The 25554-nt window shown below is 45.6% G+C and overlaps 1 protein-coding gene across 1 annotated transcript in view; it reads left to right on the top strand.

Annotated features, from left to right (window-relative positions):
• Nucleotides 1-2793: 2793 nt before the first annotated feature.
• Nucleotides 2794-25554, top strand: part of zfpm1 (zinc finger protein, FOG family member 1) — a gene marked incomplete at both ends in the record, with an annotated part of 65294 nt that continues 42533 nt past the window's right edge. Inside the window, 2 exons of the mRNA XM_080002346.1 lie at nt 2794-2884; nt 24306-24452. Of these exons, the coding sequence (XP_079858472.1) occupies nt 2794-2884; nt 24306-24452 (238 nt within the window). The remainder of the gene's footprint in view (nt 2885-24305; nt 24453-25554) is intronic.

Raw genomic sequence — 25554 nt, 5'->3', positions numbered from 1 at the left:
GGAGTCGGGGAGAGGGGGAAGTCGGGCGTGATATGAAATGGCGATAAACCAATAATTCACTGTCTTTGGAATTCTATTTTATTAGCTACCCCCTTTTCTCCCTCCTTTTTCTAAGGTTATATTTTATTAGGTCAGTCCAACCCAGATAAGGATCTCCTCGCAGATAGAGGGATTTTATTAAGAGAGGGTAAACTGACTTTGTCTGGGCAAAGAAGGAGAAAGAGAGAGGGGGGGTAGCAGAGGAGGAGGAGGAGGAGGAGGAGGAAGAGGAGAGAGGGGTGCACCGAGAGTTAGAGATGGACAGAATCAGACAGGAGGGAATGAGAGAGAGTGTGTGTGTTCCTTGTGTTTCCCACTTGACCCTGTTTTTAAGCAAAGGTCACCTGGCGCACTCTCCCGCCTGACTCAGGTTACTGTGGGGGTGGGTGGGTGGGGGTAACCGTACTTGTGAGGATCGCTCCCGAATGGACCATCTTCTGGTTCACAAGTGCACCAGGAACATCCTCACATACCAGGTGTATTTACTCTGACCTCACTTGTGTGTGTGTGTGTGTGTGTGTGTGTGTGTGTGTGTCTGTGTGTGTGTGTACTGGGGATGGACTGATAACCCTTCTTTCATCACTTTTACCGATACCGAGTCCTAAATGTTAAGTTTCGTCCCATACTGAAGAACTGTCCCATATGCTATTTTTATCATAACTGATAAGGCTCTATTGGAAGGATATTCCAAGGATACTTTTCCCTTATATGGGATACCAGTATACATCACCTCCTCTTTTACACACAAACACACGGATTGCCACGGACCCCCCCCCCCCCCCCCCCCCGCCCCCTGCAGCACGCTCACCCCCACCCTACGCTAGAGCTCCTCTGGTTTCATGCCCTCCGCCCTCCTCCCTCCATCGCCAGGTGAGTTTCCTCGTCTGAGCTGCTCCAGCAGTGTGCCCTCAAGTAAAACAATCTGCTGTAATCTATAAGAGGCCTTTTCATTTATTTATTTATTTATTTTTTATCGGGGGTCCCCTATCTGGGAGCGGAGAGAGCCCGGGCTGCGGCCGGGGGCCAGGGGCCACAGTGGCGCCTCGCTCGCTCCTCTATTCCGGGGAGGGAGGGAGGAAGGGAGGGAGGGAGGGAGGGAGGGGTGGGTGGGTGATCCGATACAGTTTCTCAGAGTACGTCTACCTACTGTAAAGGGAAACACTCCCACTCACTTTTCGACGCGGTAGACGGGCAGACATTTTCTTCCCTTCTCCTTATATCCAAGTATCACTTGACACCGGTAGACGCCAGTGCCTAGACCACTGTAATTGCGGTTACTGAGGACATATCGAGTGACATGCAATCTTTATAGCCTTTGGTTTATCATACTTCAAAGTGTCAATATGCCCAAAAAATGAACGGTTATATCTTCGAATAACTTTTTGTTTACTTCTGCGCTGAGTTCCAAATACAGCGATCTAATTTTTGCGCTGTAACAATTTTACCCGATCAGAGCGCAGTTCGATAATAGCACCCGTATGACTCAGGTGGCGGCACAAGATCAAAATGAAATGTCTGCCTGGCAGACAAGAAACGACAGTTCCCGTTTTTTTGGCGGTGTTGCAGAGTGCCAAAGACGGGAGAGGAAAAGTGTGTGTGTGTGTGTGTGTGTGTGTGTGTGTGTGTGTGTGTGTGTGTGTGTGTGTGTGTGTGTGTGTGTGTGTGTGTGTGTGTGTGTGTGTGTGTGTGTGTGTGTGTGTGTGTGTGTGTGTGTGTGTGTGTAGTCAGCCATTGTGATCGTGACAAAGTTCATGAGCGTATAATAGCAGCCCTAATGCGTGGCGGGGCACGCAGGCAGCTTTGTTCGCCAAAAGAGCCGAAGCTCTTAATGGAATCTGATAGACACCACTCGTCCTTCGGGGGGGGGTTGACGACTACAACTCCACATCAAGGCTCATTCGCTCACTCACTCTCTCTCTTTCTCTCCCTCGGTCTCTCTTCGCAGCCGCTGTGCAAAAAGGAATTTGTCAATAATTGGCCGTGTCGCCGTCGTCGGAGGATGGAGGAGGGGTTTTTGATTAAAAGGAGGGGAGAAAAAAAAAAAAAAAAAGTATCTTTGGGGCGTCCGGAGTAGAGAATGTATCTGGGGATAGCGGGTGGGGGGAGGGTTGGAGGGGTGAGGGAGGGAGGGCTTGAGAAGGCAGCACTATCCCGGCAGCAGCTGCGGCGGCGGCAGCAGCAGCGGCAGATCCGAGGTGGCGATAGCGTCATTAGGAGACACTTAAGAAGTATTTTAGCTGAATTCACAAAAAGTTCTTTTTTTTGGGGGGGGGGGTAAATAATGAAAATGGGCAAAACTGAAACGTCAACTTGGCTCGACTCTCGACTTTAGGAAATCGTTTGGCAGGGTCGAAAGATAAAAGATTACCCGTTTTCTGCTAACTTAGATCCTTCTCAGCCATTGCAGAGGCTGATTCGCTTACTCAAGCAAATCGCCAAGACCGGCTGTGTGTCGGCGGCCACCGCCCCATAATGACAAAGGATCTGCTTACTGCTTATCCAATCCAAGTATGCTCAAGCCTCGACAAACTATGCCCAAAAAAACCCACAAAAAAACACAAAAGAAAGAAAAACTTGTGCACCTGTATGTTCATGTTCTTGCACGGTGCAGTCATCGCATGGGTGTGCTGCGACTGTTTCCACTCAGGCTGCTATCTCCTCCTCCTCCTCCTCCTCCTCCTCCACGGGTGAGGGTCGGAATTTTCCACAGATACACCAAACCCGAGTGCCCCGCTATCTCTGAAATATCTCCGGATGTCCGAGGCTACTCCGATCGGCCGTGTGAACCTCGGCGGGTACATGCGCAGCGTCCCACTGAGCCGGCCCTCCGCCCCGGCCACAGCTCGTCAGTGTTGCATCCAGTCTGTCGTCTCACGTCCGGACGACTTCTGACAGCTCGCAGCGTCACGGAGCCTCGAATGTCTACGCATCTAATGCATCTAAATACGGCTTGTAGAAGTCGTCGTAGTAGTAGTAGTAGTAGTAGTAGTAGTAGAACTTGATTTGTCCCCAGAGGGACAGTTGGTTGTACGTCTAGTGTGAGTGTGTTGGAAGCGGGAACCCGTTGGCAAGATGTGAAACTCTTCAACAACTTTTTGTGATACAACTCGGACAGCCTTTTCTGTTGAGGACCTGCGATATCGCCACAGACCTTGATCACCTTGGTTAATGCATATATATTTTTTTTTTTTCTGTTTTTGATTTGAGAGAAGCATACCAGCAGATGAGAGAAAAAGTCAAAATCGACCCAAAGGACCTGTCAACATGGAACCTGGCCAGCTTCCTCAGACAGAAAAGCCGCTTCTGTCCTTTTGTTTTTTACACAACATATTGGTGTTACAATCCAAGCACTTGTACGATTCAACAATTTCTACATCCTGACCCTTAATTCCAGCGTTTACAGGGTTAGAGTGATGACGTCTAAAAATCAATTCACATATCCTTGGTCTTCATCACATTTAATTCTAAAATGGCTTCTTGACACCATCTTAGAAAAGAATCTGTGACGGGACCATGGGACATTTCCCCCTCCTTCAGCAGGCTCACTCAAACCGTGTCATCTGCAAACTTCACAATGTGCTGGATGGAGTGCAGGATCTATAGAGAGGAGAGAGGGCACAGCCCTGGCAAGAGCCAGTTGATGTTAAAAGTTAGTCCAGAGAGATGTCCAGTCACTCTCACTCTCTGAGATCTGTGTGTGGGGAAGTCCAAGATCCAGCTGGCGATGTTAGTATCCACCCCGGAAACGCTCCGTGAGCTTCTGCACCAGCGGGTGAGGCTGTGTGTTGTTAAAAGCCGATGAAGTCCACAAACAACAGTCCAGCATGGTTGGCGCCACCCTCTAAGTGCTTATAGATGAAGTTGAGCAGAGTTCTAGTTGCACCTGGACCCCCCTGTTGGTTCCAAATGCATACTGTAGCAGATGAAGATGATGCTCCGTCCTGTCAAGAAACCACATATTTCTTTCCAAAGTTGCAGAATACTTGTCTAATTTCCCTTCAGGTTTACAGGTCATGCACCACACAAACTAGCTCTACAGGCCTGGGAGTATGGAAGGAATGTACGTGAACAATTATGAAATGACAAAATTTGAATTGAACTACCGGTAATAACTAAAGAAATAGCAAATAAATCAAATACTAGTTAAAAAGGAACTACTAATGGGTAGAGAAATTGCCAATAAATGGTCATCATAGTCAAATAGATTCGGTGGATTTACACTACTCTTGAATATACTCCAAGAGTATATTCTCTTCATCCAGAGACTCTTCTGACTCTGGATCATGGTTCAGGAAGTCCTTCCCCCGCTCACAGTCTGCGACGCCGACCGACTGCGACGCCGACCAACAAAGGGTCTGAGAACTGAGCGACTCTTTCCACTGAGTGTCCCGCCCAGAGCCCAATCTCAAGAAGGAGTTGAACCTTTCATCACTACGTGTCGTCCTCATTTGGGAGTGAAACTTGTTCTCACCAACACAGAGCTGCTCTTCCATCTGATGAACTGATGAATGAGATTAATTGGAGCAGGCTTGCCATTTTGATCTTGCAACACAAGAGGTCATTTCCATTCTTTATTTTTATTTTTTTCAAGTTGAAAATCACCGCTCTGGAGCCCGGCTGGGATCGTCCAGCTCCGGTAAAGAGGAAAGTTCTTGTTTTAGTTTAGGTGCAGGTGCAGGTTAGTCCCTTCATCCCGCCATATGTCCTTCTTTTTTGGGCTATCGATTTGGGGCATCTTATCTGGCAAGGAAACCCACACTGACCTTTGAGTCAACTGCTCCCCGCTTTGCATACCTACTTGCTGCTTCCGTGCCATGTAAATTCTGGTGCCGAGATAAAGCCCCGGGTTCCTCGGAGTGGGGGAAGGCCTCGCACTGTGCCAAACGGGGGCACCCGTGTGTGTGTGTGTGTGTGTGTGTGTGTGTGTGTGTGTGTGTGTGTGTGTGTGTGTGTGTGTGTGTGTGTGTGTGTGTGTGTGTGTGTGTGTGTGTGTGTGTGTGTGTGTGTGTGTGTGTGTGTGTGTGTGTGTACGTGCGTGCGTGCGTGTGTGTATTCGCACCAACAGGGGTCGCCATTTCAGTTCGCCTTGCCTCGTTTCCCAGCGGCACCGGATCAAACGGCCCATGTTACGTCGGGTAGCTTTCTTTCTTTCTGTGAGGTGGAGGAAGACGGCAGCTCTGAACTCTCAACATTCATTATTCATGGGAGGGAGAGATGGCACTCCTTCAAGAACGGTGGAGGCAGGGGGTTTCGGAGGGGTTGGGCTGCGGTGGTAGTCGGAGCTACCATTAACATTCTCCATCCCCGGGAGAGTCTCCCTTGCCCCCCACATCACCACCTCTAACCCATGCTTTTATTTCGCTCTCACCTCATCTTAAATTTCCATTATTCACCACAAAAAAACCCCACGGCGACCGTTTTGACACTGACGACAGCCCCACCACACCCCCCCGCTCACCCCTTTACGCTGAAAGACACACACACACACACACACACACACCTCTGAGTACCATGTGGAGGACTAGTATTAATCGCTTATCGCCTCCTCACATCTTCACTCCTATTTTGCTGTTTAATCACTAAAATAATACGCCGTGGGGGCGGGCGGGGTGGTGTGCTGGGTGGGGGCGGAGGGGGGTCGTGGGCACCGGTGTCAGGTTGCCATGGCGACCGAGCGGAGAAAGGTCAGGCGCCGGGTTTATCTTATCGGCGATAGGGAACGGTTACTAATTACAGATAGGTACTACAGGCTCTGCGTCCTGCGAGGCCGCTACCTTAAAAAAAACACTATCAGCAATCCACACCGGCCCCGATATTAAAATTATCTTGCCAGTCATCCACGTGCGAGGCCCCGCATGCACGACGGGCCCCGCGTGGTAACGACGACAACTGTGAGAACTCAAACTGCTGATCCAATATGTATTGATTCGATCATAGATTACTAGATAGATGAGATTATAGATGTATGGATCGATTGATTCATTCATCCTGGAGCAGCTCACATTAAAACAGTAGGCAATATGATAAATAATAATAATACACTAGTGCAAGTGAAACATTTTAAAAAGAAAAGGGCAATGTATAGAAAAACTGGAAAATATACAATAATCTGTAACACGGTGCTATACACTAACCATAATGTTGAACAACAAATATAACCTAAAAATAACAGAAAAAAAGATAAGAATCAAAAAGGCCTTAAAATATAATATTTGGTCCTATACAGTATTTGAACCAGAAAGATGAATTTAAGATAAAAACGGTGATGTACAATAAATCCTGACATTAAATATAATAGACCTTAAACAGTACACAGAAATGTTGGCAATACGCTTATTAACAAAAACTATCACAGTAAAGCTACACCTCAATATTAACAAATTCTTTCTGGTGGTTGTGCAAATGTTTGTTTATTTTTTTTAATAGCATTTGTTTTTATTTCAAAGTTTTTAATTTTATTTATGTATTTATTTATACATTAATTTTAATTAATTAATTTTACTCTATAATTTTATTATACTATTCATGAGTGTTGCTGTTTAATGTTACATTTTCTTAAACGTTTGTATGTTTTAAACACTTAACTGTGAAAATAACAACTGCGTCTGACTCCTCTTTCCTTCCTGAACCGTAGAGTGCAGGTTTAGTCATTTTCTAACAGGACTATCTCGCTCTGTGTGTGTGTGTGTGTGTGTGTGTGTGTGTGTGTGTGTGTGTGTGTGTGTGTGTGTGTGTGTGTGTGTGTGTGTGTGTGTGTGTGTGTGTGTGTGTGTGTGTGTGTGTGTGTGTGTGTAAATCTTTTTTTAATCTTATATATTATTATATATTGGATTTATGTCTATTGAACGGAACTCATGATGCGGTTGGTACATGGGCTTTGATATCACATTGTATGTATTTGTATGTACAGTATATGTAATTTGTTTATTTGCGTACGTCTATTAATTTTAAAGAATTTTGTGTGTGTGTGTGTGTGTGTGTGTGTGTGTGTGTGTGTGTGTGTGTGTGTGTGTGTGTGTGTGTGTGTGTGTGTGTGTGTGTGTGTGTGTGTGTGTGTGTGTGTGTGATCTTGTCTCGGCAACCCCTTCCATTTATCATCTCCGACATTTGGCTGTACCCTCCACCCCCCCCTCCTCTCGCTATCTGGCCATCATCTGGGGAAAGCACATTTTTCCCATCAGAAATCCTGTTGTGACTTTTTTTTTTTTTTTTCTTTTGGTGTTTCGCTGGGGGTGAGGAGTGGGAGGGTTGAGGAAAGAGTGGTGAGGGAGGGGGCGGCGGGACACTGTTACTTCTTTTTCGCGAGCCGGAGAGAGATACAAAGATGTGAGTGAGTGCGTCCTTTCTTGGCTGCATGCTTACTGTGTGTGTGTCTCACTTCCTGTGACAGTACCTATAGGCTCGTAACGTGTGTGTGTGTGTGTGTGTGTGTGTGTGTGTGTGTGTGTGTGTGTGTGTGTGTGTGTGTGTGTGTGTGTGTGTGTGTGTGGACTCCTAAGAACGCACACACATACTCTCCCGCCCCTTCGTTCTCTCTTAACACCGATGTTATCTAGGGGATGGGGGGGGTCAAGAGATCCAAGGGCCCCCTACAAGTCCCCCCCCCCCCACTGATCTATTTATCTCTTTCTCCCTTTATCGGTTTCTCTATCTCTTTATCTCGGCCTATACAAACTCCTCTCTCTCTTTCTTTCCCTCTGTTTCTCCCCTCAACTTTGAGGTAAGATATTCCCTCCAATCAAAACATACAGTACACAGAGTGATTGATCGGCCTGGTTGAACCTTACAAGGGGAAAGTGTTTTCCAGGCCTGGTATTATAATATTGGTATTTTCCAGGGGTGATGTAGGGCCTGGCCTAGACAGGTGCAACTTTTTAGTCCGCACACCTAATTTGCTTCTGGGGCGTTTGTATGGATCCTCATTCATTAGGGTCAAACATATTGATTACACACACATACAGAAATATCTGTCTTTATCTATAGGTCTATGTGTGTTGTAAGATTTTATTTAATTGTTCTTATGTTTGGGTACAATTTTCTTTTTCTTTTTTTTAACTGTCGGTTTATGCAAGCTTTATTTATTATTATTATTTTTTTTTAATACTTCCAAATGCAGCACTTACCAGCTTATATTGGGGTTTCTCCTTTTTTTTTTTTATTCTTTTTTGATCTGTTTGGGGTGCTTTGATGTTCCTCTCCTCTCTGAGTTATAGCTGGTTGGGGGGGAGGGAAAAAACCCAAAAACATTATGGAGATGGTCTAAAGATGATGTGAAGTGAGATAATAACGCCTGCCCCAGCGTTTCATGTGACCAGTTGGCACAAGCCGCTCGGCATGTGGCTTTGTTCGTGTCGAGTCGTCGTGAAAATAAAAATGTCACCCAGAGGCAAAGGGTATCCGCCCTCTGGGATCTGATTCCCAGAACGTGCTCAGCCACATGTTTGTGTCATCGAGGGGGGGCAATTTAGAGTTTATTTGCAAGATATTAGGAGAAATGTTTACCTCTCACTAGCCGCCCAGGGCCACGTGGAAAATTGATTAGAAATAAGTCTGAACCAGTACAAGACTTGCTTCACGTGTCCTTGCAAAGTAGGTGGAATCCAAATTCCAAAGCCTGAGAACAAGCTTGCAAGATAGCAAACTCGCCAATGAGAAACGGTAAAACCAAACTCTACATCAAATATACAATTGAATATACTGTATATTTCAATGCCAAGGTTCAAAACCACATCAAGGCATTGAAGTGAATTTACTTCTCCCCACAAAAATGAATCCATGAATTGCGACGTAAGAGTGAATTAGGTGTGGAATCGTGCTCAAAAGATGCTTCTAAACCGAGCAGACACACACACACACACACACACACACACACACACACACACACACACACACACACACACACACACACCATGTCAGGACAGTTGCCTTTGCTCTCCCAGCCAGGTTTCTATCTCTGTGGGGACCCAATCTGCATTCTCTGCCTCCCTCTGTGTTTTGTCTCCGCCCCGAGGTGTGTGTGTGTGTGTGTGTGTGTGTGTGTGTGTGTGTGTGTGTGTGTGTGTGTGTGTGTGTGTGTGTGTGTGTGTGTGTGTGTGTGTGTGTGTGTGTGTGTGTGTGTGTGTGTGTGTGTGTGTCTTTTCTTGGGCAGTAGAATACGGTTGAGGAGGCCTCAAGTAAAAAGTGAAAACTGGGGAGGGACGTGGAGGAGAAGGGAGGGATTATAATACCGCTCTTCTCACCGACATCACTTTTCCCGTCAAAAACACGGGATGGCAACTTTGAGTGTCCACTTGCTTGTGAGGTGCTTGTGATCCTTACTCTGAATTATGTCAGTGAGTTACTAGTTGTGATGGTAGAGGCAGGGTGGGGAATTTCTTTCCCCACCTTCTCTGAATCCCGCCCAATTATCTCGCTCACCCTAGAAGGAGGACATGTTGCCAGCATGGATAGTGGTCCTTGGATTGATGATACATTTCACTATATACACAGACACACACAAGCTCAGGCAAACACACTAACACAATACTCAAACATGCAAATGCCTGCACTTACACACACACACACACACACACACACACACACACACACACACACACACACACACACGTACCTCATCTCTTCTTATCTTGCTTGTTGCAACTTCTTTAGGTCAAATGTGTCCTCATCTCTCATTGCCTTGTCTGGGTGCTGCCTGTCAATTCCACTGCAGATTAGACTCCCTGCAAAAAGTGTGTGTGTGTGTGTGTGTGTGTGTGTGTGTGTGTGTGTGTGTGTGTGTGTGTGTGTGTGTGTGTGTGTGTGTGTGTGTGTGTGTGTGTGTGTGTGTGTGTGTGTGTGTGTGTGTCGTAAGCTTTTTGGCAAAGCGAAGGTATGGTGCAGATTATAACTTAGGTAACGGTGAACTGGGAGTGTAGGAATAATTGGGGGAGCTAAGACAGCACAAATGAATTAAACATGTCATGTCGTAAGCAAAGGCAGAGAGGCCCTCTTCGGCCGTATATTATAGTTCTGACCAGTGTGGACTCATCGCCAAGGCACGCTGACTAACCCAACTGCCCCTGGCCCCGCCCCAGCCTGCCAGTGGAACGTGGGAGTGACCTTATTCCACGAGTGTGTGAAAAATTTCTCAATGTTTTCACTCAAGGCTGTGTCTCGCCCATATCAAGCCAGAGAGAGAGAGGATTAGAGATATGGAATGAAACAATGCCTCTGATATGGGGTTGAGAATAAACTGATGGTTGGTTAGGCTTCACGTATGACCTTGTGCTGTGTGTGTGTGTGTGTGTGTGTGTGTGTGCGCGTGTGCGCGTCTGTGTGTGGGGGATGCGTATGTCCTTTTGGGCTGTCTCGGTGTATGCGTGCGTGTGCGCGTGGGTGCGCTGAGTAGACAACACATTTCAGCTTGTCGGCCTTACCTTTCCCTCACATTTGAATCATCACGCTGTATTCTGTTCCCCCTGCTCTCCAAATCCATATACCAAAAATGTGTTTGTTTTTGGGGTCTAGATTAAAATGAATGAACCGCAACATTTTTCGCCTGCAGCACGTTCAGTCACTCAAGTCAAAAAATAAAAGAGTGTGTGTGTGTGTGTGTGTGTGTGTGTGTGTGTGTGTGTGTGTGTGTGTGTGTGTGTGTGTGTGTGTGTGTGTGTGTGTGTGTGTGTGTGTGTGTGTGTGTGTGTGTGTGTGTGTGTGTGTGTGTGTATCGCTCTCTCTGAATGTACTATTTTCTTGTTCAGAACCCAACCAGAAACACGGGTCCTCACTTACCAGATGTATTTACTCCGACCTTACTTTGGTGTGTGTGTGTCTCCAATATTGTTTTTACAATTAATACGCACACAGACAAGGCCTACTCGATGGCCTTTGTTTTCATGCTGGGGTTTTTCCGTTGTTCGAGGGGGGGCTTTTATAGATCGTAATGGATCAGAACCTCCGTTGCTACTCGTTCCTTTATCTCTCCCTCTCCCTCCCTCCCGGCGGTGGACACCGGTACGGTGGGAAAGTTCAAATCTGCTGCTATTTTCTATCTGTTATCAGGCCGCCCTTATCGGCTGGCTCTCCCTGGTCTGCATGCCTGCCTTCAATAGTCCAGGGTCCCGGCGTGGAGCACGGGGTGGCCTGCACTGAACTCTGGGTAACTTTCTCTATCACTGTCCAAACCTCCCCCTTTCCCCCTTTGTTCTCTCTCTCTCTCTCTCTCTCTCTCTCTCTCTCTCTCTCTCTCTCCTTCCCTCCCCTTCCAGTCTGTTGTTTTATCCCGCCCCTCCTCAGTGTTTTTAAGCCCTCGTCCTCCTCTCTTCGCCACTCCTATTCTCACTTCTCCTCTTTAAAACCGATCATTTGGAAAACAGGCAGGTTTAGAACCGTTGCGTAAAGTTGTAAATGGAGACTCTAACACGCATTTACTCCGCTGCGCCTGTCTCCCGCTGGCGCACGGGTGCACAGATGATTTATTTTGCCCCATGGATAATTGCGATCAGGCGAAAAACTTGGGCAAATTGCGCTCAGCTTCAAAACTTTATGGGCGTGTTTGCGCTGGCATATCATTAGCGCTATATCTTTTGTGAATCTGACGCCGAGATGGCGCAGATTTTTCCCCGGCCAACGTCAATTAATTGTGGAAGCCCGATTGATAACGGTATTAATATATGATTAATTGTGCAGCCCTATGGTCTGTTCACATTTATACCCTGGCAACAATTTTTTTTTTTTTTATCAAAATGCGCCGAGAAAGAGCGAGAAGGATAGAGAAGTCAGAAATATGCCCCCGATTGAACATATAATTTCTTTGGAATAGGAACAAAGAATCCAGAAAAGCCAACTTTTGGACACCCTTACTTTTTTCACTTTCTTATCTTTACATAGGCATACAGAAAGCAGACACAACAATAAGATGCTCTCTCGTCGTCGGGCGTTTGAGCCATATAGACAGGTTCACACACACACACACACACACACACACACACACACACACACACACACACACACAGACACCTCCCATCACAATGTTTTTGATGCATCCCGTCTCCTCTCTATGTGGGAGTTGTGTATGTGTCCTTGAGCAGGAAGCGACTATCTCTTACCAGCTGGGCCGTCTGAAGTTGTGCCAGGGCAGAAAGCTGCTTGTGAAACGCCGAAATACCAGAGAGAAGACTTAATCTGGCTTGGGGGGTGTAGAACAGCGATAGGTAGAACAGTATTAACAGTATGATCATAAGCTTCTCTGCGTGACCGGGAGAGGGCCCACAAAAAACAAAAAACATTTGCGGGATGAAGATGTCTGCTTGATCAAAAAGGATCCTCCCACTCTGGCAGGATGCTTTTGAACAGAGAAGGAAAAGACTAAAGAAGGCAGATACATTTACCCCACTCTCTTCAAGCCATGCATTTTGAACTGCAGTGATATCTATGTTAATATGGCCTAAAAATGACCTTTATTCATCGCAATCACATAGTTTCATGTCAGCTATCGACCGTCCCCAATACTGCTACTGACCCAGTACCCACACAAGTCTAAGTCATAGTGACTGAGTAGAGACTTAGGTCATAGAGACTTAGGTCAGAGACGTATGCTGAGCCTAGGGTTAAGGGAAGGGGAGGCGAGAGTGCCTGGAGAAGCAGCCAGAAACACACATCATCCCTGATTTACTTTTCTTCTCTATGTTTTTAATATATATCTTATCTAAACTCTGCTTTTAATCTTATTTTTTACGGTGATCAAGAATCTCAAAAAAAAAAAAAAAAAAAAAATTCCTGTCCGCACATGGTATCGCGTTATTTCCGGTATCACTTCAAGCGTGTGTTTTCGTGATTTAAAAACGTAGTTTGGAGACCCGACAGGCTCGCCGGGGATTCCTCCTCGTGAAAGAGCTTGTAATGTCGGGGTCACATTCCCGATCACAGAAGACAGAAAGATGTGGAGTGTGAACCACGCAGCGATCTGACCAATTTGAAAGTCGTGTCGTGTGCCCATGGCATTAGTAGACTTAATGAGATAGATGACTGAGTATTAATTACTAAGTCATCAATGCAAATGAAAATATGTTTTAATTCTGAAGCTCAAAGAAAAAGAACTCCACACAATCTCTCAATTTGCTCGATGATGGTTGAACCCGGCTGGGTGAAAATGTTTTACGATCCAGCTGTCCTTCACCACTTTCCTCTCTCGAACAGCTTTAATGGCGGTCAGGCTGAAATGCCTCTTCAATCAAAACTCGAGCATGGACCGTGCGAGCGCAAGAAATGGAGGCAGCACGCCAATATGAGAACAAACATCCTACTCTGTGTGTGTGTGTGTGTGTGTGTGTGTGTGTGTGTGTGTGTGTGTGTGTGTGTGTGTGTGTGTGTGTGTGTGTGTGTGTGTGTGTGTGTGTGTGTGTGTGTGTGTGTGTGTGTGTGTGTGTGTGTGTGTGTGTGTGTGTGCGCGCATATATGCGGTTGTGTATGTATATAAATTGTGTGTGTGTATATGTGCATATATAGATGTTTGCGTGTGTGTGTATATATATGTATGTATGCGCATACGCAACACCTTTTTTTCACTTCTCACTGGAAATACACGGTTATTTGCATATTATGCAAATATGAGGGGCTTGGGTGGGGCGCTTGAAATTCGATTCCAATCGGCCACTGGAGACACGCGTGGAGCGATGCGGTAAACGCCAAGGTGTGCGACGGCATTCTCCTCTGGAAACGTCTCTGGGGCGGGGCCCACGTAGCCAGGTGTGAATGGGATCTCGCTCCATCCCCTACAGTTTTGGTCATTTTTTTGCTGAAAGCCCCCCCCCGCCTCCCCCAGGAACTTTTTTTTATCTCATGGCGACGAACACAACACAGCCGGCTGCTCATTAAGGAGTTAATTCAGCCTGTCCCTATCTCTGATTAGCACCGTCGACTTAAAGCCGCATCAAAAAAAAAAAAAACTCAAAGGTGTGTGTTTGGGGGTGTTTAATCATTTAAGGAGTCTCCTGGGGAAGAAGATTTGTGTCACCCTCTTATTCTTCTTCTTCTTCTTGCGTTTTTGCTCTTCAATGTAAAGCACGGTAATACCGTTTTTTTGTTTTGTTTTGTTTTTTTTTTTTAAGTGTGGAAGGGCAGTGAGGAGGGGGAGGAGAGAGATGGGGGGTGGGAAGTGGGGAGGGGGGGAAAAAAAAAAAAAAAAAAAAAAAAAAGAACGACTTGATGAAATTCCACTATCAGCGCCGAACCAATATGCAAAATATCTCGCTGGAAATCAAATAGCTATTATGTTTTCATTTCCACGTCGGCGTATTTGCTTAATGAAGAGGAGACAGATCAGGCCGGCAGAGAGAGTCTGCAGGAGACGATAACCGCCAACGGCTCCCAGCTATCCGCCGTGCGCGCCGCCACACACACAGGCACACACACACACACACACACACACACACACACACACACGGGCACGCACGCCTGCACACACACACACTCATACCAGTGACGCTTGCCCTGTCACTGCGCTTCTTTTCGGTCGCTCGCTCCCTCCCTCCCTCTCCTCTCCTTCTGCCCCCCCCCCCCGTCTTTGAATGAAGAGATGGAGAGGGAGGGAGGGAGGGAGGGAGGTAAGGTGATGGAGTGCAGGAAGAGTTGTATTGAAGGCAGGGATGGGTTGAAGATGGGGGGTGGTGGTAGAGAGGGATAACAGGGAGATGGTGACGGAGGGAGAGAGTGAGTGAGGAGGTGGGGGGAAGAATAGCACGGGACTTGGAAAGGGATGGACGGGCAGCGGGTCAGAGCGCGTGGTATGGAGGGATGCTTCGAGAAACGAAGGATCGATGGGTGGGGGCCCCTGCATATCACAACCCAACTACACCTACCTTCTCTCCATGCTCTCACTCATCATATCCAGTATTATATTCACTCCATTCTTCCTATAGATTCTTTCCTTTTTTTTCTCCTGTTTGCTCTGGCCCTCACCTCGCTCTCCATTTTCTATTTTATTTAGATTTTTGATTGTCGCCGTTGTGCAAATGTGCATTTCCTTTATAACTGAGAAAGCTTTTCCTTTTTTCTTTTTTCTTTTTTTTTTTTTTTGCCGGCTGCCGCTCGGATTGGAGGCGGGATTGGAGTGACTTTATCCTTCTCTTACATCTGCATATTTGTTTCCCTCCATCTGTTTGTCTATTTTTGCTCCCTATATCAGGTCTGTCTCTCTCTCTCTCTCTCTCTCTCTCTCTCTCTCTCTCTCTCTCTCTCTCTCTCTCTCTCTCTCTCTCTCTCTGTCTGTCCCCTCTCCCTGTCAATCTCCTTTGCGGTCTATTTGTCTCTCTGTCCATCCGTCCATCCCGCCCACCGAAGAAACGAAGGTACTAGTTAGTGTCACCAGTATTAAAATGTCTACGATTTTAAGAACAACCCCAAAAATGTGATAAATCTTTGTGGAAGTCCAAACACAAAAGCATGCTAGGGTTAGGGTTAGATTGGGTTAGGGTTACGTTTGGGAGAAAAACGCAGCAAACGACCGCAGGCCGGATTTGGACTCGGGTCGCTGCAAGGCCTTTTCTTTGCTTATAGGGTACGCACACTTAAAGGGGCAATAGACAACTTTTCAACTTTGCCGCCCTAGCGTTTCCAAGTGGTCTTATTCTTTGCGCCGCCGTTGTCGCAAAGACAACCGGATCACTTTACGTTTTGCTCAGTACCAAGTTCTATGTAAGAAATGCGTAGCTGTCAACCCTCCCATTTTCTCTGGATTTTCCTGCATATCTCCCTTTTTACCCCACTGTCCCCTTGTTTTCTTTTTTATTTTCCTGGAATTTTAACCTTTCAAAAAGAATAAAAAATAAAACGGTTGGCTGCACCACGCCGACCTCTGCTGTTACATCTCCACTGGTGAGGGAAGAAAAACACGCGCACACACACACACACACACAATCACTTTGCCCCTGCCTGGTGCTTAACACTGCGATTCCTGCCTCAGTGCACGATCTACTGTGCTTCCCCATTGCCCGTTTCTCCAAACAAATCCAATAATAACAGTGCGTTTTTTTTGAGTGGGTTTTTATTGTAGATGTATTTATTGTAACAAAAAAAACAACAGCGTTTTTACCATGCGTGTCCGGAGTAGCGCGGAGCTTGGAGCACTGCGGGATACGGTGAGGCTTGGGGCTTTTTTCTTTCATTCAATTAGGGAAATGTCGCAAAATACAATAAATACATCTACAGCAGAGTGGATCGCATGCCGCAGCCTAGAGTCACCTAACGTGGACACACACACACAGCAGAATACATTTTTAAATGCTTACATTTCCCTCGTCTGCAGTTTTCTCACAGACGTGGTATTAATTCCTCTTTCTTTTACAAGATTTATGCTGGTCTATGCAGCCAACAACAGAACCATTCCCATGATTAGCTCTTAGCTTCGATGCTAGGGGGTTTGGTCGCGCTCCAGGCGTGGGTGGAGTTACTCAGGTGGGGGGCGGTTCTAATTCTAATGTGTCTGAATGCTACGAAGTACTGAGACACAAAGCTGAACGGGTCGTTTTCAGTTTTCTGTTTTCTGAAACAGACAGCTCACAAAAAAACTGACTGAGTTGTCCTTTTCACAGTTTGTGTGTTAGTAGGCCCACCAGAGACCCAAATGTATGTGCACAAGCACTGAAAAAGGGAGTTTTGCATAATAGGTCCCTTTTAAGCTCAGAGCCCCTTTCTTGGGGGGGTTGGAGTTGGGGGGGGGGCGGCGGTCAGCAGTTGGTGCCACATACAAGTGCCTTACACCATCAGAAAGCTGAAAGAGAGAGATCGGAAGGAATCATTTGAGAAGCATCTTGACACTGTATGTCTTTTTTCTATCAATTAAAAGGTAATGAACATTATACTTTGAATTGCGTCTGATAAAAATACTAATATTTTGAGTGTAGGGGGGGCCAAGTTGTGGGTTCATACCATTACTTACGCTTGGGTACACTTTCTAGCCATTTTGACTACTAGAATAGGGGGGAATTAAATTAAACACTTAATTAAAGGTAATGCTCTGAAGCAGTATCAATAACATTTGAAAATTGGAGATTTGTGCGATTTTTACGATTTAGATGACGAGCACTATTTTCTGAAAAAGGCTCAAAAAACACACACTTATCTTCAGAATACCTGGACATCCCAAAAATCCTCTGAATATCCCATGTGTCTAGATTCTTAGTCTGGAGTTGTATGAGGCTGTGACTATCCTAGAGGTCACAATAGGTCATTTTATACAATAAGGTCAAGTATGGAAAAAATGCTGTCATCACATTGAAATGGTTACTATGAGGCATATTTCGTCACATATGAATGCAATTGGGCTCTTTGGATTCGCAAGAATCTCAGCTTTGTAGTTGTGGATCCGCCTGCCACACGCCACCCGAGTGGCGTTATAAGGGCCCTCCGACACAGGCGATGGTGTTTGAAAGTACCAGCTTTATTGTAGAGAATGGGCAAGGTGGAACAAGCCCGGAGCCGATGGGACAACATGTAATGACAAGGGTTCCTCTCATGTGTGTGTGTGGGGGTGGGGGTACAAATTACAGGTTTCCAAGTTCCCGTGGAGTGCAGCATCACTTTCCACACGAATTAGAGTTCAATTCAATTCAGAGTTCCTCTGGAACGCAAGACTTCCTGCTGTCTCCCGACCCGATACAAACTTGGAGCGCTTTCTGATCCCCCTGAACCAGAAAGCGTAGGCAGCAGTGAAATATCCACCGCGTCCGCGTCTTCTAGCGTAATACCAGAGAACGTCTCTCTATCTGTTGCTCTGCAGAGCATCTGCAATAGTCAGTTGACCCTTCTGCGATAGCAGAACAAACAGGTTCGGGAGGGTTAGAGCGAGGGGAGATTGTCCACTACTTAATCATATGGGATGGCGTTGTCCTCTCGGACGGATAAAAAATTTTTTAAATGCGATTGGTCGCCAAATATACCTAGGCGACCCGCCCAAGTAAGGTCTATATTTGTGGGAAACACTGCACTTTAGGATACAGGGCTCGACAGTAACGGTTGCCCGGTTGCCCTCGGAAACCATATTGAGTCAATGGTAACAATTTCATGGCCTCTGCTTTCCCCCTTAGGCAACCACCTGTTCAGTATTTTTTGTTTTAAATGAATATAGAACAATAAATAAAAACCTACAACACTGGAAAATCAAATTTAAATGAAAGTCAACATTTTATTTGGTTAAAGTTACTTCTGCCCTAACGTTATGTTCGTGCGCAACACAGGTCCGCCGTTGTGTGGCCACTTTCCACACACACACACACGCATCCAGCCAATGTCATGCACCAGTCTGATTCTCAGGACCCGCTCCCACTGTTTAAATCAAAGTAAATACTGTCTGAATATATTTTAAGTTTGAAATTTATTGAAGACTGATAATTCGTAAAATAGGCAAGTGTAGAGCAGTGGCGTAAGCCATCGCTGCTCCGCTAAAGCCCTGTGCCGTGCTCAGCTTGCTACAATATACTAGACTTCATTTACATCCGCTTGCCGGTTGCGTCCGGTTTAAAACCAAAATATTCCCATATGGGGGAATTTGTATTCCTTTTTGAAACATGCTCTTCCATGATTGCATTCACTGACAATCGTTGCTCCACCCGAACGGCCCCGACCCCCCCCCCCCCCCCCATGCGTGCCGCACACCCACCGCCACACAACATATCGACTATCGGCGATTGTTGGACTGATGGTGGAGAGCTACTTTTAAATGGAAAGATGCAAATTTGAATCTACTATTGTTAACAATGAGGGGACTGGACTGTTGAGATTCTTATTGTGTATGTGGTGAGAATATACATGTGGGTGTTAGAGAGAGACACAGGCTGAGTGGGTTCAGGCCAAGTGTGACCAGCGGAGTTACCACAGCTCTTGTCTGTTTTGACTTGTATTTCTTCCCCTCCTAAATTCTGTGTCAGATAAAACACAAACTACAAACAAATGGTGTTTGGCTACTGTAATAAAGTGTTTAAACATTATTTTATGTCACAGCTTCATTATTAAGCTGACGTATAACTTCATTACTCAAAATATAAGGTTACTTAAAATCGTGACCATATTTTCAGTTTCGGCAACCACTTTCAAAGTTGGTGTTGAGCCCTGCGACAGGTTGGTATCTTTGTGCGTGGTGGTCGGTTGGTGGGTGGTTGGGGGCGCTTGGCGCAGACGCTGAGAGCCTGGGAGCCATTCAAATGCCAAAGTTGCCAAAGTGTAGCCTTAATCGCCACCCGCCCTCTCCACCCCGCCGCTCTGATCGATAAGTGGCTCCTCTCTAAGCGCCCGACTCTGTGTCAGGTAGCTCGAGTAGATTCCTCAAGAGCAGAGACCAAAGAACTCTCTCTCTCTCTCTCTCTCTCTCTCTCTCTCTCTCTCTCTCTCTCTCTCTGTAAATATCCTCTTAAGTTTCTTTTTCTTCCTTCCTCACTCCCTCGAGTCTTTGTGATTGCTTGATAGAATTGCCCCCCCCCCTTTCTCTCTCTCTCTCTCTCTCTCTCTCTCTCTCTCTCTCTCTCTCTCGCATAATTTATTTTTTAAGTTTTAACGTGCGGCGGGTTATTAGCTGGAGAGCCCGCAGCCCGCCCGCACGCGTTTTAATCAGGCTCGTTGGAGCACTGCAGGTTTGATGTGTTGTCTCAGCGTTTAATCAGCGGCGCAGGTTTGATGTGGCCGGCGCGTTAATAATAATAATAAAAGCGGTATCTATGCCACTTTGTTCTGCCTCTCTTCTCTCTCTTTCCCTCATAACTCCCGTTTCGGCTCGGCTCTCCGCTCCCTCCTCGACAGCGTCCTCCTCTGTTTCCCCGGGGACGGCTCGACTCGCCACGCTTAAGAAACGGCTCCCTCTTCTTCCTCGACTCCTGGCTCTATCCCCCCCCCCCCCGTTGTCCTATCGTTGGAAAGCGCCCGCAGGCCCGCGGTGTGTCTCTCTCCCATTTAACCGATGAAGCGCTGCTCCTTCCGCGTTCCCCATTCAGTACAGCGTCAAAGAACAAAGGAAGGTGTCGAGCACAGCTTTTAATACGCAGATGACAGAGCCTCGGTTATTATCAAAATTCACGGCCGAAACAGTGGTGAGGAGAGGGGGGGAAAAAAAAAAAAAAAGCCCTCAGCGACAAAAAAAAGATAAATAAAATCACATCTTAGCAAATCTAGAACACTCAACATTTTTACGTGGGCATTTTCAAAATCCTCTTTACATTTCAATAAATGGCTTTGGTCCGAAGCGACTTACAACTGGATGGATACTCCGATGCAAGGCGGCTCAGCAGGGAGCAGTTAAGGTGGGTGAAGTGTCTTGCACAAGGAGGAAGGGAGCCGGGGATCGAACCAGCGACCTTCCTATTACTGAAGCCTTCCTCCCGGGTGCGCACACACTATTCCTAGCCGAGAAGGGAGGCAGGCAGGCAGGCAGGCAGGCAGCCAGCCAGCCAGCCAGCCGGGTTACTGGGCGTGTCCACCTTTCACTTCAACAGATTGCTCAAAACATTGGGTGCCTACCTCAAAATAGTGGCGACTTTTATTTATTTATTTATTTTTGAAGGTATTGATGAGTGATGGACCCTCGGCATTATTTCCAGGAACAGACCACTTCTCTCGATTATCCCCAAGCCCCCCCAAAAAAAGTTGAATCGCGCTCTCGGATAACATCCTCATCGGGTCTCGCGGTGGAGATACGTTCCTCTTCCATTTTTATCCATTTATTGTTCCGCCACCTCTGGAATGATTTCGGTCCCGGCGTTGGTGGGGGTGGGGTATCGCGCGGAGAGCGGAGTTAGCCCCCTTTACAATTAATAAGCTTTTAATTTTTTATTTTATTTTATTTGATTTTTTTTTTTAAAGGCAAATGAAGCGGAATGTGCAGTCACTTATCACACAGGCCTCGCTATCCTTCTCGCCAACTAACTAACTATCCTGGAGAGAGGAATGGAGAAAGGAGGAGGGGCGGGAAAGGGAATATTTCCGCTCGGATAATAGAGAAGACCGGAACCCAAACTTTTTTTTTCTTTCTTCTTCTTCTTCTTCTTCTTCTTCCACACCATTTGATGTCTGAAAGCAGTGATGCGGCGATTGATTCATTACAACCATAACGGTAATGAGGAGAGAAATCATAATTCAAACTGCACATTTCATACCAGGGGAAATATAATTGGAATTTTTATAGAGAGGAGTCCCTTTGTACGATTATGATTAAAGGAAAATTAATTGTATGAAAATATCCTCGCAGATACCAAAAATTAGATCTGGCGAAGCTCGGGCGACAACGAACCTAATTTTAAAAATATTGTGTACGTGATCAATCTTTTTTTTTTTTTTTTTTTTTTTTTTTTTGGTTTTGTTTTATTTATTTATTTATTTTATAATTTTTGACTTTTAGATTTTTTTTTTTTTTTTTTTTTTTTTTTTTTTTTTCGGTAAGGTCCAAATCGAACAGCGTTAATTTTTTTCATATTATCTGAAATTAGAGCGAACCATGCGGGCGTGGAAGTTGAAATTAGCCTAAAGATGTTTAATTTACAAAGACGGAAAACACTTTGTCAGCCCCGGCGATTGTTCCCGCGTATTATCTCGGTCTGCTTTTTAATTGCTTTGGAAGTGAAATTAACGGAATTAGGGGGGTTGTGGGGGGGATGGCCTCTCCCTTCTTGTAACGGGGATTCTTCATTCACGGGGGCATTGTTGTGCGCTTTGTATAGATTATGGGCTCCTTTTGTTCTTGCATTGTCAATATATACGCCCCCCAGTCACGGCTGTAGCTATGAAACCATCCCGACTCTCTCACACACACACACACACACACACACACACACACACACACACACACACACACAGCCAACCACCCCGACCCCTCATCACGACGTGTTAAAAATTAATTTCACAACTTGCCTGGAATATCTCTCGCTCTCTCTCTCTCTCTCGCTCTCTCTCTCTCTCTGGCTCTCATATATTTTTATTCTCTTATTTTTCGGAGGACAGTGTTCCGGGTGGGATATCTTGACTTGACTTTCCACTTTCCGACGTTTTTTTTTACCATTTCTGGCAAGCCCCCCCCCACTCCACATATGCTGTTTTCACACCAGAATTAGCGGGTTGACCCGCTAAAAATAGGCGATTGACAATTTTCCCATTGCCAGGAGAAATGCTGTTTTTTTTGTTTTTTTTTCCTGGTGCATCACATTCGACGTCATGAACACGTGGGAAAAGGGGCGTGTCACGGTTCCAGTGTGTTTGGGAACAAAACAGTAGAGGAGACAGCAACTTAAACAACAAAACTTGAAAAAAATATATTCAAGCCGTTCAAAAGAATCGGATCGTTCATGAACGATCCAACACTACAGTAGAAGCAGCATGGAGCACCTACAGCATGGAGTATCCGTGCCGCCCGTCCTTCGGCGGTGGGAAGGGGCGACCGGCGGGGAGCTGTTGTGCTCCCCACGGTGGATCCCCACACTCATAACATTTCATGGTCCCCCAGTGGAAGAAAAGTCAATAACTTCTGATTTTGGGTTGTAAATGGGATATGGAATGATACACAGATATTCCTGTCTGTTTATGCGTCAGCGTCTGGAACTGCAGCGTGCGTTGCATCGCACAGGTGAAGGGGGGAAAAAAAAGGAGCAGGTCGACCCGGGTGTCCTGTTCACATCAGAGCCAATCGGAGGTGGAGCCGATTAAAACCTGTGTCTATTCTATTGCAGGGTCATTTGACCTGGGACTGAGACCCGGGTTTTTCCTCCCCAGTGGGGACAAATGCCGATTGTTAGCGGGTGTTACCGGGTTTTGTGCAGTGGGAAAAGGGTAATATATAGTGTGTGTGTGTGTGTGTGTGTGTGTGTGTGTGTGTGTGTGTGTGTGTGTGTGTGTGTGTGTGTGTGTGTGTGTGTGTGTGTGTGTGTGTGTGTGTGTGTGTGTGTGTGTGTGTGTGCCCACCGCTCCTCGACCCTCTCGAGACCAGACTGTGTCTGGGGAGGAGCTGCGTCATTCTCCACAAATGAATGGGAGCAGGCAAGAAATAAATGGAGAAAGAGGGGTGGGGCTTAACATTCCCTTTAAAAAAGCCTTTTGTTAAAGAGATATTATAGAATCCTATAGGAATTCCCATTGGAATGGTCCCAAAATATAATCAAATTCCTGTCCAATTCCTATGGGATGTATAGGAATTCCCACTGGAATGGTCCCAAAATATAATCAAATTCCTGTACAATTCCCATGGGATATTTTATAGAATTCTATAGGAATTCCCATACGGATGGTCCCAAAATATCATCAAATTAGTGTACAATTCCTCTAGGATTTCCATAGAAATTCCTATAGCAACCCTAAGCTATAGGATCTTATAGGAATACTATGGAATAGTTTACATTTATTATAGAATGCTATTAGATACAATAGGAATTCGAAAGTTATTTCTTGATTTGTTGTCCGCTAATTAAACCTGGACCACGAAAATGGCAAAAACCGCTGATTGGTTATTCCATCAACTATCCCTTCAACTTCTATTTCTCGTGTTGAACCATAACTTAGTCTCAATACGAGTCTTATTAGGAAATGGGTTCAATACCGATACGATATCATAAAGGAATTATGCTTAATGCTTCTATCACATTGGCTTTCACGGTACTCTTAACGGCCACAATAACGCAAATTAGACCTATGCATTGATCTCATAGCTTACGGAGCACTGTTAAAAACCAAAAACCCATTAAAAAAAATTCATATTAAATCCATATTAATGGACGGATTTTTTTATTTTTTATTATATTTTTCTTGTGCGTGGCTGTAATCTTCAAACGGGCTAAAATAGATCAAAAGTACTGTATAATTACTGTGGTCAGCAGGGATTATGAAACTGTAATTGATACGTATCAGCCCTCGCGCTAATCACTCTCTTAGCTACAATTTTAGGTATAGTGCAATTTGGCTTTGAGGTCCCCCTTGGCTTTCTTGCTATTAATCTTCCAGATTATACTGTTCAGCGTATCCAATTCCTGAAATCATTTCTCAATGACTTTTTTTTTTTTTTTTTTTTTTTTTTTTTTTTTTTTTCCCCGGAGAGTGCTGGGGGGTGGTGATGCCGCTTTTTGGGGATGGTCCTGATCGTGGGGCGGGGTGGGGGGGTTGTGGTGCGTAGTCTTTCTTGTGTTAAACCACCCTAAATCACTTATTTTCACCTTTGCCTTGTACGATACTTTTGCTCGAAGATATATGATTGCTATTCTCCTCAGACACCCAATTAGTCAAGAGGTACTAATGTTGTAGCTCCCTTGTCGCCCCCCCCCGCGAAGGTGCCATCGGGGACCTCGACGGCGGCGAGGAGACCCCGCTCGATGACCTCAGCCTGTCGGGGGAGGACGGCGGGATCTCGGACCCGGATGACTCGGCCGGCGGCGAGGGCTCCAGCCCGCCCCCGTCGTCATCTCTGTACAATGAAGGTGAGCGCGCGCGGGGATGTGCAGCGAACCTGAGGACGTTTCTAATTTATTTTCCGATTATTCTCTCTCTCTCTCTCTCTCACTCACACACACACACACACACACACACACACACACACACACACACACAGTGTCAACTTTGCATCTCCTGAAACTCCAGACTAGAGAAGGAATGTTCGTCTATGACGTTATATTATTATTATTATTATTCAAACTCACACACGACTGTCGCTTTCTACCTCAGAATCACGATCACATTTATTTTGGGAATTTGTCAGAATTTTGTTGTGGTAACGATCGGTGCGTTGCCAAATGGCCTAAATGGCTTCACGGTCAGAAGAAATAAAACAAGAAAAGCCAAATGTACAAAAATAGCCAAATAAAGAACAAAAATGGCAAATTAAATACAAAACATGCAAATTACAAAATTACAAATATGCAAATTACACAGTATATACAAAAAAACTGATTCCATGATGTACAGGTTAAAAGGAAATAGCTGGGGTCGAAGTGGCAGTATGGATGTCAAGAAAGGGAAATATAAATATAGGTGGATTTACTGTACGGTGTCGATCTGTCGGCCATGTCGTTATTCCCACCAATCTTCAACCAATCCTCTATTCCCCCCCGGTGCCCATCCCAGTCTGTTTCGGATTGATTGGGACCACAAGTCACAAGAAATGACATCATCGATAGTTAATAATTAGTAATCTCGGGGTTTAAACTCGGGGTGGCTGATATTGTCGTCATTGACCGTTTGCTGCCCTGCGTAAACTCAGAGGAAGCCCCACCACGCTGGCAGGGGTATTCATAGTCACTTCATCTATTTTTAGAACAATGTGTAATAACACGACTTCACACTCACGCGGCCTTCAAGGATCAGGAAAAGACGAGGTTCAAGCTGCATCGCGGTGTTAAATCCCAGACGCGTCGTCTCGTGCCACTCTTATCATGTAACGAAGGTCAGATTGTTATCACTCAGTCAAATATCTCCTCTTCGCAAACCTTTTTTTGTGTAACAAGGATTTAACACTTTTTTTTGTATTAAAAAAAAAAAAAAAACTGTTTTCCCAACTCATAGTAGGCTAAGAATAGAGAAAAA

This window comes from Zeus faber, assembly GCF_960531495.2.
Source record: "Zeus faber genome assembly, chromosome: 6".
NCBI lineage: Eukaryota > Metazoa > Chordata > Actinopteri > Zeiformes > Zeidae > Zeus > Zeus faber.
Note: the sequence above shows the minus strand (reverse complement) of the source record. Positions and strands in the feature narration are given on the sequence as shown.